This window comes from Rhinatrema bivittatum, chromosome 14, assembly GCF_901001135.1.
Source record: "Rhinatrema bivittatum chromosome 14, aRhiBiv1.1, whole genome shotgun sequence".
Classification (NCBI taxonomy): domain Eukaryota; kingdom Metazoa; phylum Chordata; class Amphibia; order Gymnophiona; family Rhinatrematidae; genus Rhinatrema; species Rhinatrema bivittatum.
Window position 1 is genome coordinate 48,562,019 of NC_042628.1, and position 19,782 is coordinate 48,581,800.

The 19,782-nt window shown below is 44.5% G+C and overlaps 1 protein-coding gene across 1 annotated transcript in view; it reads right to left on the reverse strand.

Annotated features, from left to right (window-relative positions):
• The window catches only part of AXIN1 (axin 1), an 89,062-nt gene extending 69,801 nt beyond the window's left edge, over positions 1–19,261 (reverse strand). The window contains 2 exon segments of the mRNA XM_029576653.1: positions 14,197–15,153; positions 19,012–19,261. Coding sequence (XP_029432513.1) covers positions 14,197–15,062 — 866 coding nt within the window. The 5' untranslated portion in view covers positions 15,063–15,153; positions 19,012–19,261.
• Between the last annotated feature and the right edge of the window lie 521 nt (positions 19,262–19,782).

Here is a 19,782-nt window from a genome sequence, read left to right on the forward strand (position 1 = left end):
GCATGCAACGCCCGGGAGAGCCGCCGCGTTAACAAGGAGTCACTAGGGATGCTGTGCGTCCCTAGCGCCTCCTCGGCATCGTGCGCCCAGTAGATGTGGCTGTCAGTGAGGGTCAGAAAAAAAGGACGCTCAATATGAGTTTCCGTTTTCTCCCACTCCCAGCACAATATATTCACAGCCTAGACCGTGTATATTGTGCGTGTATATTGGGCTCCCAGAATTTCTTCCTCCCCGCCCCCCCCCCCCCCGCCCAAGACTTTTTATTTTTTTGCACAATGCCTCTTTCTGTGATTCTTCCTACTTTGTATTGCGACCATACCAATAGGAGGAACCACAGAAAGCAAGTTTTTTGTTTTTTTGGTTGAGCCCTTGAGCACGGCATGCCTTAACGCCAGCTCCCGGGCCGTCGTCAAATTTGCCGCATTACAATGGGCGCATTGGCCGCACAGGAAGTCTTGGAATTGCGGGGTAACAGCTCATAGCCTCGTCTACGTGGAATTTCCATGTGATGAGCGCTATTAGATACGTTCTGATTTGGATGCGCCAGCCCCAGTGTTGCATCGGATGTCTAGCATGTCCAAAACACGTGTCCAACCACGCATTTAGCTGTGCGCTGACCTGAGCGCCCGATATTGCATCGGCCCATGTATTCATTCTTCTGTGTATGACTCTTGCATGCCTTGGGGTGCTGATGCCACTGGACCTGCTGCCATACACTTGGTCCCCTGTGCTTTCTGCATTATACCTCACTCAGGCCCCGATATAACAAGGTGCACTCAAGCTGTATGCACGTTAGCATGCAGTGGTGCACACATTTTTCTGCATAAAATTTTACTCCCAATTCACTGGGCCTGGGACAACATTAGGTTAGCAGATCTCAAATTGTAGGCACCCATGCCACAGCAGCTTCCTTCAGGCGTGGGCCAGACATGAAGGTTCCTTCTTGACCTGGGCCTGCTACAGCACCTCCAGTACCTTTGGACCCAAGCCTTCCACAGTGGCTCCAGCCCCCTTGAGTCCCAGTCCAGCCACAGAAACGTCTTCTTTGCCCAGACCGGCTAAAGAGGCGGCAGGCTCCAAATTTTAGGTGGCCGAGTGCCCTGGCTCTTGGGAATGTTCCATCTCTGTTTATGGAACTAATAAAAGAACATGTGACAGGACATGAGCTTTCAGGAATATTATACAGGTCCCTTTCTTCCTCCCTGTGATCTCAAAAGATGGGGACACAGGATAATGCTAGAAATCAGTTATAATCTAATCCTCCTTACTTGCAGTTAAATGACACTTAAGAGGAGGGTGCCTTCTGGTTTCTTCATTTTTTCTTTTGGGTGATGCCTGCATGAACGGCACGTTTATGTCTGTATGGCAGTTTGCGGTACTATCATGTGTATCTGAATATCAATGTAAGCAAATCTTAAGAAATGGCCCAATACTTCCTGGGAATTTCCCAATTTTACATTTAGTAGTCTAGCAAGTGCTCATTTTTTTTTTTTTGCTGGATCAGCTGGAGCGGAAAGATCATGCCCTGCTCTGTACTTTTGTATCTAATGCATGAGGTGATGTCTTTCTTGCCAGTGACTTTGATAATAATGAAGGTTTCTAGAGGACAACAGGTCCAGCGTGTACAGCAGGAGTACAAGATTCCCTCCCACACCCTACCCCGACCCAGGAACAGGCAACAGCAGTGCAAGCTTCCCTCCAGTCCTCCAAACACATATACACACAGCCCCTGCACAGGCTCTAAATACAACCCTCTACCCCCACCCCCACCCATTCCGCTGCAATCCTGGGGTTCTGCAGAGGAGCCACCTCCAGACAGAATGGTGACGTCTGTCTGCTTGCTCCTTTCCTGTGGAGCTTACAAGCCAATGGCACCATTTTTTTTACATGTGCCCATTTAGGGACGGATCACAGCCACTGCAGCAACTGGCGCCCTGCATAAAAAGGAAAATCCTGGTGTACTGCTGCCCTTCTGCACACATCAAAGCTCCAGGTGTAATCAGCAACTTGGAATTTACTGCAGGACAAGTAAAGGCACCTGGGAGAGGTTTTATGAGAGATCAATAAAACTTAATTGCACGTATGTACTCAGCTCAGAAGGGTCCAATATCCCAGGGGAAGATCCGAGTAAAGAATATGCAGCATGTGAGCACTCTGCTACAGTTCTGCAGCTACTAAAACATGCACGCCATGTTTCCATGATAGTACCAGTACAACCTCTAAATCAAGGGTGCACAGAGTGAAACATAGCTGGACCCCATCCCACTGTGGGCCACGGTGGAAAATCTTACACGAGACTCTTATTAAAAAAAAAAAAAGTTTTTACAAATAAAACTAGTCTGCAAAACTCTTACAAATATGAAAATCGCACACAACTTATAACAAGTTAATGCATGCTACTGGTAACGTCTTATACAGAAGCAAAAGGGCTCACAGGTTTGCCTGCCTGAACTGCTCACCCTGTGCTGATTGTGCATACAAGGTCGCTCACATAATTACAGATGTTGCCAACATGCCAAGGACTGCACCTCCCTGCTTATAACAGGCTTCACCCGGGGAGGCGGGGGATCATAAACACTGACAAACCAAAACTGAATTTTGATCAGATAACCAAGGTCAATGCTGCACAAAGAGATAAGAAAAACTATAGCCAAGAGACAGGCCAGAGGGCTGTGGATCTGTGGACCTTTTCTTTTTCTGTTTAGCTGTTGTACTTTTGGCCCAATATTTTCTCCTGGTTCTTTTGGCTTCTAGCCCAATAGGAACTGGTCATTATTTGGAAACAGTGCTCCAACCCATCAATCACAACTAACTGCGATTTTTCCCCCTTGTGACAACGTGAATGGTCTTGGGGCAGACAGAGAACAGACTCAGGCTGGACTCTGGCAAAACTTTTTATTAATGGCAAGAAACAAAACAAAAAGCAGTTCTGCTATCCTTCGTAGTTCTCTAGGCTTCCTCCTCTTCCCTGGGGTCTCCTGTTCTCTCCTGGATCTAGCTAGTTATATACCTTCCCCTTGGACCTCTGCCCAGGACCAGGATTCCCTGCTGTATTGGGTTTAAGGCGGACCAGGCCAGATCTCTGGAACTGGTCTTTTAAGGCATTCTGGGGTTTTCTCCTGTATACCCCTTCACATATCCTCCCCCCTCCACTCAAACCTCTCAGGTTGAGCACTTGCTCTTACTAGGTGTATACTTTGGGGAAAACAGACAATTGCTATTTTCCTTCCCTGTCCTATGCTGGAGATTTCTAGCCTTCTTGGGTTTCCCCTTCCTGACCCAACCTGGGGTGTCAGTTCACGCGTTGTCCACTATTCCACCTTTGTATGCCCCCCCCCCCCCCCCGTTTCACTTCCTTCAACACTGGAGAATCCAGCCATAGGTCAGGTCCAAAGAGTCTTAAAGTGGGGATAATTGCATCCTAGAACCCCTGGGAAGCACTCCCACCTCTACCCTGGCTTGCCTTGCCATAGTCAGTACCACCTGGCAGGTGGGGCATTTTTGCTGATCCCCATATAGAAACACAGAAGTGACGGCAGAAAAGGACCAACAGTCCATCCAGACTGCCCAGCAATCTTATGGTAGTTTCTGCTGCGCCATGTAAGTCACCCCCATACTTATCCATTTCCCAGACTGTCAACGTCAGGGCCCTTGTTGGTTGCTGTTTTAGTCCAATTCCCCTTTAACCTCCTGCCATTGAAACAGAGAGCAATGTTGGAGTTGCATCAAGAGTTCCTGGCTTATTGGTTAAGGGTAGTAACAGCCGCATCAGCAAGTTACCCCTATGCTTATTCGTTTTCCCTGACCGCAAAATTCAATGTCCTTTTTGTTTACTGTCTGAATCTAATTCCTACCACTTCCTTCTCAAAGTTGACATGCAGTCTCCGAGCTAACTCCTCTTTAATGAGTGTCTTGCCGCACCCTGAATCTATCAAGGCTTGCGTGGGACACTAGTCCACGTCAACTGGGATCACAAAGTTCAAAAGTCTTGCACGTAGAGCATTCTCCAAGTTAAAGCTTTGCAATTTTACAAAAGTACGCTCCCACGATTCATTCTCACGTTGGGGACAGTCCTTGATAACGTGCTATTTCGCTCCACAATGTGAGCATGCCTACAGTACTTGCCTCGCTTTGATTTCAACCATTCTTACAAAGAGCTCGTTGTTCCCTTCCTTCGTTTGACTGTGCTGTTCCTTGCGCTGCTTCACCAGCTTGCTCTCCCATTCTAGAACCTCAAGCTATAGGCAGTCCTCGTCAGTATGGTCTGTCTTACAGTAGAAGCTTGCCTGGAAGCCCTGCCTCCTTTTACTTCCATGCTTCGTACAAAGGATCCCTCATTCTCTTCCTTATCATATGGACAATGTTCCTCCTTATGCTACGCAGCACAATGCAAGCAAAAGGGGAAAACATTGATTTTGTTACTTGTTTGGGCAGGTAACTTCCAAACTGGTGAACACCCTCCCTTGGGAGGTTGTCCTTTGCTAGTGGGCACTTTAACCTTCGGTGCTGGTTGGGTCACTGACCACCATAGGCTGGATCCTTTCATAGCGTCAAGTGGCCTCTCTTTCCACAATTAAAACAAGTTGGAGAAACCGGGGGCTGTGGCCATGAGACCACAGCTGTCCTGTTGTTGGGGGACCTGAATTCTCACTGCCATGATCAGAAGCCTGGCAAGTTGTCTTACTAGCCTCCGCACTAATTCTGGCATCAGTTAAGCCTGATGGAAGGTGTCCACCACTGGCAATGCTTTCTCCGGGGAGAAAACCAATTCCACATGCGCCGGTTCCACCTGTCCAGGAACTGTTTCAGAAGGACTTGATTGGCTACCTTGAGGCCTGTCTTCACCTCTGGCTGCACCATTTCTAGTGTAGGCAAGTGAATGCAAAAGTGAACCCACCAATCAAAAAAAATATATTCTTTTATTGGTTATTTTTTATATATCTTAAACACACCCATGCAACTGAATTATGTTTCAAAACAAGGAAAAGACCTCAGAACCTTGCATGAACTGTTTTTTTTGTAAACATATAAACATGCTTTGGCTAGTTCAATCTTGGGTCAAAAACCTCCATACCTCCCAAAACTTTATTATTTGAAAAAATCTTTATATTGATTTTTTTTTTTTTTTGTTTGAATCCAATTTAAATATTAAAGACTTTTGATGTGTGCTCAGAATTTTTAAATACTTGTGCTTAGCTGCCTGGCCAGCATTTCACCATTATAGCTGCTTCAGGGCGGATTATATGGATGCCTCAAGGCTCGTCATATCTTGGAGCTGTTCACTCTCATTCTTGCTTGTTTTTGAAAACAGCTTCCTTGTTTGCTGCTGAAGCTTGTCTGCTCTTTCTTTTGTCAAATACAGCCTTCCCGTCTTCGCATTGAACTGTGCCCCAAAATACACTAGTGTCTGGGAGGGATGCCCCTGGCTTTTGGCTCTGTTCACTATCCTACCCAGCCTTTCTAGTACCTGGATTACCCTCTCCATTGACTGGTAACCTTCCTGTAATGAATTGGCCATTATTAGCCAGATACGGATGCATCTTGATACCCTCCTTGCAAAGGAAGACTGCCACCACTACCATTACCTTTATAAATGTCCTCGGTGCTGTCGCAGACCAAAGGGCAGCACCTTGAACTGATAATGCTGACCTATCTCAAAGAGCAGAAAGCATTGAAAATCTTCCCTGATGGGGATGTAGAAATAAGCTTTGGAAAGACCTAAAGAGGATAAGAATTTGCCTCTTCTTATTGCCAACCTGACCGTTGCCAACGATTCCATGCAAAAGTGTGGTATTCTCAGCGCCTGGTTCACCGTCTTCAAGTCCAACACTGGTCGGAAGGTTTCTTCTTTCTTGGGAACTATGAAATAGGCTGAGTATACTCCTCTTCCTCTTTCTTCCCATGGTACAGGAATAATTAATTACACCTGGATCAACCTGTCTAATGTCTCTTGGGACTGCCTTCCTTTTGCCTGCCTTGCAAGGTGACGACAGAAAGACCTCCCTTATTGGGAATTTCTTCGTATGACATTGAGAACCCACTGGTTCCCTGTGATACTGGCCCACTCCCCGTAGTATTTTTGTAATCTGCCTCCTGCTGGCACCGCTAAGGATAGGGCATGCAAACCATCATTGTGGGTCTTTATTGGCAAGAGGGACCTTGGTGTTCCCCTCTCAGGCCCGGCTTAGTCTAACAAAATGGCTTTCTTTGACCTGGGGGCTTAATTGTTTGTGAACTTTGACTCCTGCCTAACTTGCATGGCCTACCATCCCTCAGCCAGTCTCATAGGCCCCCATCGTGTGTACCTCCGCTTTTTATTTTCCGATAGTCTTTGTGGCTTTGTGCCCCCCAGGTCCTTCACCAATCTAATTCTTCTCTGAATAACAGCCTCCCTTTAAATGGGGCTGAGTCAGCCACCCAGTTCTTTAGCCATAGCATGCACCCGGCCATAACCTCTGTGACAGCCTGCTATCCTAATTAGATTATGCAATGTATCTGCAATGAAGGTTGCTGCTGACTCCAAAGGGGCTGAATCCAGACTCTTCCCTTGCAACACCACTTTGTCTTGACTCCAGAAAACTTTGCTGTGTCCATCTTACCAATGCCCTGGCTACATAGCCCCCACATATCACTGCCCATAGGGCTAATGTAGACAACTGAAAGGTTATTTAAAAATGTTTCCACCTTCCTGTCCTGGAGGTCCTTTAATGCCACCTCTCTCCTCTCTACTGGGATCTTTTTTTTTTTGCTACTGTCAATACCGCGGCATCCACTTTAGGTAGCTGCAGCAACTATCCTTATCCTGCCGTTCCACCTCATACAGTTTCTGCATCATCCTCCTGTTTCTCAACTTTGACTGCAGAATTCCCATTTCTCTGTCATTTCCTATATCGCCAAGTGGATCGGAAAGGCTCACACGGGTTTCCTGATACCTGTGAAAATAGGTTTTCCTTTACACTTGACCAGCCTAAGGGGGCCCTTCATTTGGATTCAGAACCCGAGAGCCCTCCATTATTAGTGCCACGAGCTTCTCTGCTCTAAATAGCCTCACTGCGGGATTCTCCTGCTGGCCCTTAGTGTCGCCCTCACCTTCCACCAATGAGGATTCTTTTCCTCCTCTGAGGATTCTTCCCCTCTGCCTTCCTGCAGGGCCCCCAGGAAAAAAGCTCTGGTAGGCCTCTTATCTGATGAGACTCCTACACTCCCTGCTGGCGCCCTGCTCCAGGCCAGCTGGGCCTCTCCATCTGGCAACCTCTGAGGAGAATTCTTCTCCTTCCTGAGGGTCTTGCGCCGACTGAAGTACCATAACTCCTGCTTTTCCATGAGTGCCTAGAGCGCTTCTCTGCCGTGTTTCCCTGCTGATCCATGGGGCCGGGCCCACCTCCCCCCCTCCATGCTGTTGTAGTTCTTTCAGAAAGAACCTGCAACGCTCGGCACGTGCCGAGCCCCACTCAAGCCGCACTGCCTCCCCTCTCCATATCTCGTCTGATGCGATGGTCCTGGGGTGGTTCAGGCCAGGACCATGGATTTAACACCTTTTCTCTCCTGGACCTCCGCTAACGTAGCTGTAGCTTTTCCTCCTTTCTTTAAAAAATAAAATAAAATGCTGCTCCTTTCTGGCAGGGAATCCAGGCAGACCCAGTTCCTGATTGCCTTGGGAGAGGACTGTTGTCCTGAAGATCTCCAACTCGGCCCTGGCTTTCCTAGGGGAAATCAACCTTAACGAAGGTTTTTCCCCGAAGCCATTCTTCCTTGTCTCCAGCTGACCAGCCTCCTCCTACCATCTACTAGAGGCAGAGATTATTGACTCCTTCTGTGCTCTACCAGCCTACATAGGAAGTTTCGTCAGAGAGGAGACTTGCACTCTGCCTCCATCTGCTGGTAGGTGGGGCAAATCCTATTAATGGAGACTGGTTAAGCAGGACAAGAGGACGTATTTATTTCTATATTCTATCCAACTGTTAAAGCAGCATACTTAATGTTCAGCGATAGTGAAATACTAGGATGAGTTTGGATTTATACATGAAATCATATTTGATTTTTCATCTACCACTGAAAGTTTAAGTACGCCGCTTTAGTTCACTAACTTGTGTGTTTTCTAAATCACAATCTGATATATCCTGCTTTTCCATTCTCCCTCTAAGTCCAACACATAGGCAGCTGCTGGAAGCTAAACCCAGTTTAGCCCGTATTCCTCATGTATACACTCTCTAGAGAGGTAACTGTATTTAAAGGAGGCCGAGAAAGAAACATCAAATTGACTGTGTAGATGTAGAATGGACCAGGAGGCAGCAGGAATGGAAATAGGATTTAGAAAAAAACATGTAGGCACCAAACATTTTTAGGAGCCAAGGAAAATATTTTCCTGACTTTTTTCTCACTTTTTTGCATTGTTTAGTTGTTGTTGCTATTTTGCTTGGCTTTTTTTTTTTATTATTATTATTATGATCTTGATTTTTATTTAATGTTTTTGCTTCTTTCCCTTTATTTTTATTTTTTGCTTTTTTGAATTTTAAGTACCAAGCGCCAAACTTTAGGCACCCAGGTGACCTGGCTCCTGGGATTTTTTTCCAGGCCTGGGTGTGGGGTTGCATTTAAAAGGGTTACATAATCAAAAGAACTTGTGTTGTCCTGTTCCTAACTGATCCAGACATAACATATAGGAGTATGGCAAGCACATGCTGAATTTATTATCCAGACACAAACAAAAGGAATCACACGCTATAGTCCTCCAGGCACAGGTACAGTGTGTGATCAACAAGAGGAGAATACATTCTCCTATTAATGCAGAAGTTCAGAGGATGCAGTCTCCGAGGAGGAAACCTTTAGCAACTTGCGTATCCTTCATAGTAGAAAATGGAAAATATTCAGGCAGTGATCAAGTACTCCCAGCTGGACCTGGCTTAGGATCTTTAGAATGTACATCATGGTACAAACAGGAACAAGTCCACCCCAGGCTTTCAAAATTAATTTATGCCGGGACAACAGCCAGATAGGTGGCGTCAGCATTACTTTACCCCTTTTGATGCCACCGTTCATCTCTGTGAACACAGGCAGAACTTGGCTTAAGAAGGCCAAGGCCACAGCAAGAATAGGTGGGCTTCATTCAAAGGAGCAAACCCCACTTAAATGGTGGCAGAGGGGAAACTGTGCAATCTACTACTGCAACCAGGACTGTTCAAGAGAGGAACAGGCCACTCACAGTCCAAATATAGGGTGACAAGGTAAAACCATATTGCATTCACACAGGGGGGGGGGGGGGGTAATCTTATATTATTAAAACAAATGATGTCTGGATATATCATCACTAAATAATTACCCTTATCTACCTCAGGGATGACTTTGGGTCGCCAGTACGGCTTAGGCCACTAAGAGCCACTAATCTTTTCAGAAGGACACTGTGCGGTGGAGGTTGGAAGGGTTTGGCTTACTTGACATGACTGAATAATTCACCCCAGGTCAGACTTTATACAGAGCACAGAATGGCCTCTGTATGACACTCCACGTCTACCTCCTATTACTTGAATCCATTAAAATATTCAACTTGAAAAACTGCAATTTTTAATGGTCTCATTCAAGAAATCTAATTACCACGTGTGCCTATTTTTAATTGGAATTATAAGGTTGTGGTATTTATCAAAGATGACAGTCAATAAACCAGAAACCTCCCAATGAATTTAAACAGACGCTTTTATGAAATAAGTTTGACCTTCATAATAGGCATCCTCGTACGGTTCTTTGACCTTATTACACTGCCTTATATTTAATCATCAGTCAATGATGATAATAATATCTTTTTTATTTTTATATATGCTTTTTATCCAAATACCAAATTTCCAGTGTGATCAAAAGTTAAAACTTAGCTTAAGATTTGACGCCATTAGTTCTCTTTAAATTTTATATGATGCCAAAAGAGCCTGACATGGGTCCACGTTTCTAATGAAATTCATTCTTTTTCAAGGGCGTAGTCAGCGTCTACGAAACATGATAACAAAATACGATATCATACAAAAGTTCTTTGGCAAACTTACTTCTCCAAATTTGTTCCACGTTTAAAAATATTTTGTTATATCTCTCAAAGAGGTACTCACTGTTGGCATGTTCATCTCACATTTACCTTGGCGTTATAGTAAACATTTTTCCGGTCAACTTACCAGAAGTCTTAATCAGATGTTTTAAAGGCATAGTCATGTCAATCATTATGACGTCATTGGATTAATCCCATTTCCAAAAACTCAGTTATTAAACATTCTTAAAGTAACGAATACCACTCTACAGCAACATTCAGTCCTGCAGGGTGAACTGTGTTTAACCTATGTATCCACTGTTGCTCTTTATAATTTAAATGGGTTTGGGGATTCCTGCCTCGCAGATTTTGCTGTACTAGTTCTATGACTCTCCATTTCAGTTCTCGAAACTCATGGGATTGCTCAATACAATGGGAGACCATTGGTGCTTGTAATTTTTGCATCATTATGCAGCTGCGATGCTCTGTCAGTTGTGTTCTTATTTATTTATTTATTTATTGTTTTTTATATACTGACATTCATCAGTGATATCACATCGGTTAACAGTAAAACATTAAACTACGCAGAGGATGCGTTTGAGATAAAACAGGCGAGGAGCAAAAACAAACAATAAAACTACATTTAAGTTGTGTTGAGAACTATATACATTGTACTATGAGATTATATGCATTGCAGATAGTATATAGAAAGCATTACAAGGACAAAAAAAAAAAGTTTCAAAAATGTACATTGTATGCGTTGAAGATCTTGCCAAAAGATAATACGCATCGTGCGTTCAATCATACAGACTGTCTCTCTTCGAATGTGATATATTTGATTCAATGTCCCTGTCCATTATTATACATTGGGAGAACCAAAAGAACAATTAGAACACGACTGACAGAGCATCGCAGCTGCTTAATGACGAAAAAATTACAAGCACCAATGGTCTCCCATTGTATCGAGCAATCCCATGAGTTTCGAGAACTGAAATGGAGAGTCATAGAACTAGTACAACAAAATCCGCGAGGCGGGAATCCCCAAACCCATTTAAATTATAAAGAGCAACAGTGGATACATAAGTTAAACACAGTTCACCCTGCAGGACTGAATGTTGCTATAGAGTGGTATTCGTTACTTTAAGAATGTTTAATAACTGAGTTTTTGGAAATGGGATTGATCCAATGATGTCATAATGATTGACATGACTATGCCTTTAAAACATCTAATTAAGACTTCCGGTAAGTTGACCGGAAAAATGTTTACTATAACGCCAAGGTAAATGTGAGACGAACATGCCAACAGTGAGCACCTCTTTGAGAGATATAACTAAATATTTTTAAACGTGGAACAAATTTGGAGAAGTAAGTTTGCCAAAGAACTTTTGTATGATATCATATTTTGTTATCATGTTTTGTAGACACTGACTACACCCTTGAAAAAGAATGAATTTCGTTCGAAAGATGGACCCATGTTAGGCTCTTTTGGCATCATATAAAATTTAAAGAGAACTCACGGCGTCAAATCTTAAGCTAAGTTTTAACTTTTGATCACACTGGGAGTTTGGTATTTGGATAAAAAGCATATACAAAAATAACAAAAGAGATATTATTACCATCATTGACCGATGATTAAATATAAGGCAGTGTAATGAGGTCAAAGAACCGTACGAGGATGCCTATTATGAAGATCAAACTTATTTCATAGAAACGTTTGTTTAAATTCATTGGAAGGTTTCTGGTTTATTGACTGTCATCTCACTCAAGAAATGCCATACAATTCATTCACAAATTTTGTACCTTCCTAGAGGTCACCCACAACTTTGGTACTTCTGAAATTCTGAACTAGTGGGATTTGAGAGAACAGTTTCAAAAGTGCCAGCATACACAGATGCCTGCAAGTACAAGTGGCGTGGGCACAGGCCATACCATTGCTGGGGCAACTCAGGACACAGGGTTTTCGTATCAATTCAGGAGACAGATTTGCATCCAATGGAGGCAGGGCATGAAAATATACATTATACATATTCACTGTGGATATCCTGAACACCTGGCCTGTTTGCTGCACTCCAGGAATTCACTTTTTCTCTGTGGAAAAAAAGGTTAGCGATTCAGGCTCTATATCATCAATCACACTTGTCAGTCTACTGTAGAAGTTTCTATATAAGAACATAAGTGCCATGATGGGCCAGGCCAATTGTCCATAGAGCCCAGCATCCTGCCTCCAACAGTGGCCAAAATAGTCTCACTTGGAAGTCCATAACTTGGTGCTCATTCCCAGAAGTAAGAGAAAGAGATTCCCCGAGTCTATCTGGCTAATACTTTTTAATGCAGGGTAAGCAACTCCAGTCCTTGAGAACAGTAAACAGCTCTGGTTTCCAGGATATCCACAAGATACATCTGCATGCACTGTCTCCACTGTATGCAAAATAACGTATGCATGTTCACAGTGGATGTCCCGAAAATCTGGTTAGTTGTGTCCCGAGGACTGAATTGAGAACCCCTGCTCCAGAATATTGGGCAACCCTTTTTTAAATTCAACTATATTACTAACCTTGATCACACTTTCTGGCAACAAACTCTACAGCTTACTTGGGTGCTGACCGAAAAAAAAAATGCTTTCTTAAATTTATTTTAAATCTGCGGGTTTAGATAACTTAACTACCAGTCAAAGATTTTTAAGAAGCAGGGACATTTCTTCTTACATTTTTGCTCTGTTGTTGTTCCTAGTTTCCTTATATATATTTTTTTTTTTGCTCATCTTTATTTTGTCTACTTTGCTAAGTTTTTTTTTTATATTTTGCTTCTTTTCTTTTCTTTATGTATTATTTTATTTTAGGTGCCCAGCTGACTTAGCTCCTGGGATTTTTCCAGTCCTGAAATCTGTACCCAGTTAGTTTCATGGAATGGGCCCTAGTGCCAGTACTATTTGACAGAATAAATAACTGTTCCCAACTTTCTTGGTTCCACACCACACATCTGAACCCAAAGGAACAGAAGGAAGGGAAGGTGCAAAGGACTTTAATAGGTATGTAAACTTGTTTTGCTACCTAAATTATGTATGTTTTTAATCATATATTGTAAATCGCTGTGATCTTAGGAGCATGCGATATAGAAGTGTGTTTAAATGAATTAATTACGTAGACATAAGAGCCATCAAGAACTACCTATGTTTCAGGAAACACTGTAAAGCCTGGCTATCCTGAGCCAACGTCCCAATCACTGTTCCGAAAACATCCCATAACCTCCTCACCCTGAGTAAAAAATCCCTTCCTCCGAAGGTGGCGAAATCTATTGCTCCTCAGCTTTAGAGGGTGCCCCTTGGTATAAATGTTTGGCTTCCTTGCTTCACATTTTATTCACCTGTTTACTGATGAAGCCATTTCAGACGAAGGTGAACTTTTATAAAAGGACAATACTGAAATAATGGTTCCCGCTGAAGCTTGTGAGATTACTTTAATCCAGACAAAGTCTCTCCTTCCTCCTGCCCCTAACCTGAGGGTTATGCTTACTCACCACCTTCTAATTGCCAAGACTAGCCATCAAAAGGAAGTGGAAGATTCTCAGCCCTCTGCTAGTTTTTGACTGGTTCAGGATCTGTTGACATTTGATGGGCATGGAAAAGCTCAGAAAGACATTTACAAGGTCCAAGCCATTTTCAGTTATTTGGAATCCTTTCGGATTTTTTTTTGGGGGGGGGGGGGGGGGGTTTAGCACCTAAGCATCTGAGCATTCTGTAACACCTTCAATCACTACTGGTTCAGGATCTGTTGACATTTGATGGGCATGGAAAAGCTCAGAAAGACATTTACAAGGTCCAAGCCATTTTCAGTTATTTGGAATCCTTTCGGATTTTTTGGGGGGGGGGGGGTTTTAGCACCTAAGCATTCTGTAACACCTTCAATCACTATGTCGACTTGATTACTACCTGCCTCAATTTGCAGCTTAGTTCTCTGCTCCACTGATGTAGCTGCTATGTGTATAAAACTATGCAAAAACTGTAACAGATAAACCCATCATGCGGTAAGGACTTCCTATCCATGAAACAGATTCACCCCCTTCTGAGCATCTGGGTTCCCACTGCTGCTGGGTCCTGTTAGGATGCTCTTGGTCAAAGAGCGCATAACCATGGTAACCTTGATCACAGGCATTTCCAGCCCTAACCATAGGCGACTGCTGCAAGATCTTACCTGAACTCTCTGCCCTCACTATACCGCCTGTTGCTAGTGGCACGCTGATTTGCAGTTTCTAGAAGCAGCTTCTGCGTCAGCTTGTTGGCGGGGACAGACTCTATATCCTTCTCCATATCTCGCTCGCATCTCCACTCCTCGTCCTCGTTGACAGTGGGTAAATAGAGCCCTTTCCCTGTCTCAGAGCTTGAGCTCTGATCGCTGGAGACCTTGGGACTCTCCCCACCCGTTCTTGTATATTCCAAATAAATATCTGACTTGAGGAACACAGGGTAGGTGTTCTCCTCCATCATGGACTGGATTTCAGTTTGGGCCTGGTCAAACATGGCGGGATCGATCTGTTGTTTCATGACACAATCCCTTATGAAGCATTTTGTGGCTGCTTTGATTTGCCGGGACACAATCCCATTATTGTCGAGGATATACTTTTTGAAGATGGCTTTTGCCAGCTTGAGCCTCTTTTCCTCATTCGCATCACAAGGTTCCAGTTTCCTGAAACCACTGCAGGCAAACCAGAAGTCCAGCAGATCCGCACATTCTTCCTGCTTCAGGAAAGCCCTGAACAGGTTAATCCCGTCCTGGTCATCCAACAAGGAGTGCAACGACTCTGCCCACTTCAAATAGGGGGGGGTTGGTGAAGCACTTCCCTCAGGCTCATACCCCAAATCCAGGTCTGGCCTTCTGGGAGTCGCCGTGGAAGGTTCATTTTTGATCACCTCACTTTTCCCAGAGTAGTAACTGTAGAAAACTGGCCTCTGATCCGTTGAAACGAGGTCGCCTTCCTCACCAGGGACCGGAGGCCTCGGAGCATCCTCTGTGAAACTTCCTCCCAGGTCCAAGGGGAAACCCGAGCCCTGGACGCTCATTTCTGCAATGTGCTCTTGCCCAACCACAAGACAGACACAGCCCCACGATCCGTACAGCAGGGCCCGCACCACCACCGAGAACCGGCTCCTCCTGCGGAAACAGAAAAAAAAAAAAAACAGTTCCATCAGGGAGACGGGAGTATGAATGGCTCTGCATCTCAAAGTTAAAAGCATGAACACTGTTTACCTCATGGGAAGAACATCCAAGACTCAAAGCAAAAATGCACAGTGCCTTGGCATTTCAGATCACACCATAAATTCCAGAACGAATTAAATTTCTACAGGCATGACAAGCAATCTGCCAACACTCTGACTTCATTTTTCAGAACCCTTTTATCTGTGGTCTTTTGAGCAGGGCACCGATCCCATTTCTCCCATCCCCACCATTCTGACGGTACACGCAAGCCACTCAATGTGCCTGAATATTTTCTACATGCTGGAACTGTACAGAAAGACTTCACATGCACAAAGGATGTTTATTCATGGCAGGTAGACAGTATAACCTAAATACCAAATTAACTTGCAAGCAATTATTGCAACAAAAGAGAAAGAATGAAATGTCACGCTTTACTTTCAAATTCCTAATCCGCAAATGTTTTAAATATACAAATGCTGAATTTGGGAAAAACCCATATGTGTTTAAGATCTGGCCTCAAATAATGTGTATATTAAAATGTGTTGCTGGGCAGAAGCACCTAGAGAGGAGCTCCTATAGCCCGCTGGCCAGTAGTTACGGTGTAAGGCAAATATGTGAGAGGTTATATAAAGTATGTGCAGGGTCTGTGGAAATCCAAAGATTAACTTCATAAACATCAATACAGGTTCCTGTAGAAATCAACACTAAACACAGAAACATAGACAAGACGGCGGAAAAGGACCAAATGGTCCATCCAGTCTGCCCAGAAAGCTTATGGTAGTATCTGCCGTGCAGGTTATCCCCATACTTATCAGTTTCCCAAACCGTAAACGTTAGGACCCTCGTTGGTTACCGTCTGAATCCAATTCCCTGTTACCCCTGCTGCTGAAGCAGAGAGCAACGATGGAGTTGCTTTAACAGCATGTAGGTTTATTGGAGATGGGTAGTAACCACTGCACCAGTAAGTTACCCCCATGCTTATTTGTTTCCCCAAACCGTTATAAATGGGGCCTTCATTGGTTGCTGTCTGAATCCCATTCCCCTTTCCCCCTTCCGCTGAAGCAGAGAGCAATGATGGAGGTACATTAACAGTATCAAGGCTTTTTGGCTAAGGGTAGTAACCCCCGCAACAGCAAGTTCCCCCATGCCCCAAAGCCCTCATCTATTACAGATGAGGGCTTTGCTTGCTGGCCAGAATATTAAGCTGAAAATCTGGACACATAACACAAATGCCTGCACCAGCCCGGTGGCTCTGTAGCAGTGCTGTGCATTGCTAGGCAGAGGACCTGGTTTCAACTCCCAGGCCAGGATTCTGCACCCCGGGCCAGCTCGGGTTAGGGATACTGCAGAAGTAGTACTCACAGCCCCGGGAGAAAGGGGACAGGGAATCCTAGTCACTGTGCAATGGTAAAACCCAGGAAGCTGTGAATGAAGGTTCATGGTACCAGATCTCAACTGCAGTTCCAGCTGAGCCGGAAGCCCAAAAGATCAGCAGGAAATTTTTGAGACATAAAAACTCTCATCCCCGATACTGAGAAAGTTGTTGCATGTTTCACAAAGGCTAATCAGAGATTAGCAAAATATGGAAAAAAAACATTTCTTAAAAAAAAAAAAAAAAAATCGACATACATCTGTTTTGAAAATCTAAATCCCTTCCCTTAGGGGAATTAAATTCAAGGACCCAAGAACCTGAAAAAAAGGCAGGGTTCTGGGCACCTCGCTTGTGAAATCAGTTTCCAGCAGAAGATGAACTGGCAGGTACCACCTGCCACAGAGGCAGCAATAGTTACAACAGTTAGAAACCAGCACACGGAGTAATCAAGCATTCAGGTTGCCAATTCTCTTTGTAGCTGAAAACTGAAATATGAGCAAACAAAATTGCTCCTTGTATTATCCAAGGTGCTTTCCATGATACCCGACACCGGTGTTGTTTTGCGAATGGAACCAAAAGGGAGTAACAAATCTCATGCACGCTTTCTACCTGTTTCCACCCGACTGTGTTGATGAAATGCTAATGCGGAGACTATAAAGGCCTTCATAAGTACCAAAGAATGTGCTGACAAAGCAGAACACAAATGAAATCGTGTAGGCAATCTGACGTAACACGTTTCACCTGTGGAGTCCTGTAATTGTATGTACTGCAACAGTACTAAGATGGGATCACCTATTGAAAACAACTGAGAATGCCAGCTTGAAGAGTTACTTTCAGGGGGGGGGGAAAGCAGTTTGTGGGCCTTATCTAATTAGACACTGTGCATATTTTCACTTAGGGAAATGGAATCATTAGCACATAGGCTTGCCATGTAACACTTCCAAACACTTAAACTGAGCTGGCTCTTCTGATCTGCTGCTGTAAGACACCGAAAGCTTCCAAACCCATGAAAAGCCTTCCACTTCAATCACCTTCAGCTGCTATGTGAATATTTGCTTTCAAGAATAGAGAATTTTGTTTTTAATTTTGCACAAGTGACTGGAATTTCTTTGCCACAGGAACGGTCAGGGGATATTTAGGGTTACAGGTTCCAAGCAATGTGATTCAGCTACTGTTTAACCATTTAATAAATCCAATATCCATAATATTCTATGGTACATTTTCAAAGACAAATAAGGAATTTTATGATACATAGCACAGAAAGAAATCTACAGTCACACTACTTCTTAAATTCTTTGTACAGTTATTTAACGTGTTCAAAGGAAATATTAAAAGCAGTTGTGGAAATAAATTAATGTACAGTATATTCAATATGCATGGAAATCAGACTCAGTGAAGCAACTGTTGAAAGTGTTTTCTCACCATTGAATTTCAGGCCATGACAATATATTGGAACTAAACAGGTCCGCTGTGGTATACTTTCAAGGGAATGGCGCAATCAGTGCTAAGACCTTGTGATGATTCTTTATGTTGTGTTTTGTATTGCTGGTTCTGCGTTATTGCTCAGATGGCCCAATACGTTTGTTAATTGCTTTGAATGTTCTTTTTGAATAGGAAGGAAGTATTTAGAACATTTTAAATAATTAAATTCCGCATGTTTACAACACAAGACACTAGAGCTCGCCCCTATTTTAAAATACAGACTTGCAGGGTCAAACAGTCCTATAAAAACTACAGTTTGCAAAATTCGCTGGAAAGCCCAGTCAAACCAGTCTGAATGCAGGGCCTGACTACGCACCATCTCTCTCATGTGCACTCTGAGCACAGCACTGACCTATATGCCCCAGAGTACTCTGAGTCTGTTCCGTGACTCCCCTCCTGAGACATCCTGTGCCCAACACCGTGTGCATCAGACAAACCCCCCTCCCCAGAGACCGGTACCCCATACCTAACACGAAGCTCTCTCGTTCCTCCCACCCTAGGATATCTTGTGCTTGGCAGGGGACAACCCCCTTCCAGGATACCTCATACCTGACACCAGACACCAGACACCCCCCCCCCCCTTTTTTTTTCTGGAACCCCCATATCTGACAATAGGTTTCTCTCCCCAAAACCCCCCACATTCAATGACACCATCCCTCCCCCCAGAGCACATCATGCCCAACCCTGGCCCCTCAGCCTCGCACCTTCCCCCCTCCTAGCATCCCGTGCGTTCCTATGACCGCATACACTAAGCCTCATCCCAGTGACGGGCAAGCACGGGGCTGTCAGAACTGCTCTTGCAGCCCCAGGCCCTCTCCCCAGCCTGAGTCTGGCGCCCAATCCCAGCCTCCCTCTCGCAGCCGGCTCCGGGCCCTGCCTTCCCCCTTTCCTCGCTTCCCCTGCAGAGTCCGCCGCCGCCGCCGCTCTCCCCTGGCGCCTCCCGCGCCCCGGCCTCTTACCTGCTCCGGATCGTTCACCGCGCGCCTGCCCGGCCCGACCCATGCAGCTCAGCCGGAGGGGGAAGGCCGCAGACTCTCGCAATAACAAAGGCCGCGCGGCTCTGCCCCCATGACGGCGGCGGTGGTGGCGGCTGCTGCTGCTTGCTCCTCTGTACGGGCGCACACATGCACCGTACGTGAGCGCGCCTCACTGCCGCCTACGGCCGGGAAACAGGAAGGGGAGCCGGGCACAGGCAGCGGTGCCCCCTGCGGCACGGTGTGGTAGTGCCGGGCTCAGAGACCCCCCTCACAGCCAGGGAGAGGGGAAGACCTGCAACCCTTCCCCAAGCGGCACAGTGTGGTAGTGCCGGGCTCTCCCCCTCTCTCGATGTTGTGCTATGTCATATTTTCATACCACCTCCCATAACCCAAAGCAGCTTACAAAACACAATAAGTAGCAATATATATCAGAAAATACATCAGAAACCTGATACATCACACATTATAACAACGATACAACAAAAATACAAATATATGCAAATATTATAAGCATTAATAGCTAGGGGCAGAGCTCTGAACTACCTCACTCTCAAAAATGAATTTAAAAATAATCCACTTAATTTACATTTATATTTATTAAATACCACAAACCCATCCTGCATCCCCAAATTATATAAATCGTTCCCAAATAAGCCTATCTTTAGTTGGATTCTGTTCATACACCAAGAGGGGAAATCTGTGATATAACATGGTATGATGCTGAGGGACTCTGAAACTGCCAAAACATACTAT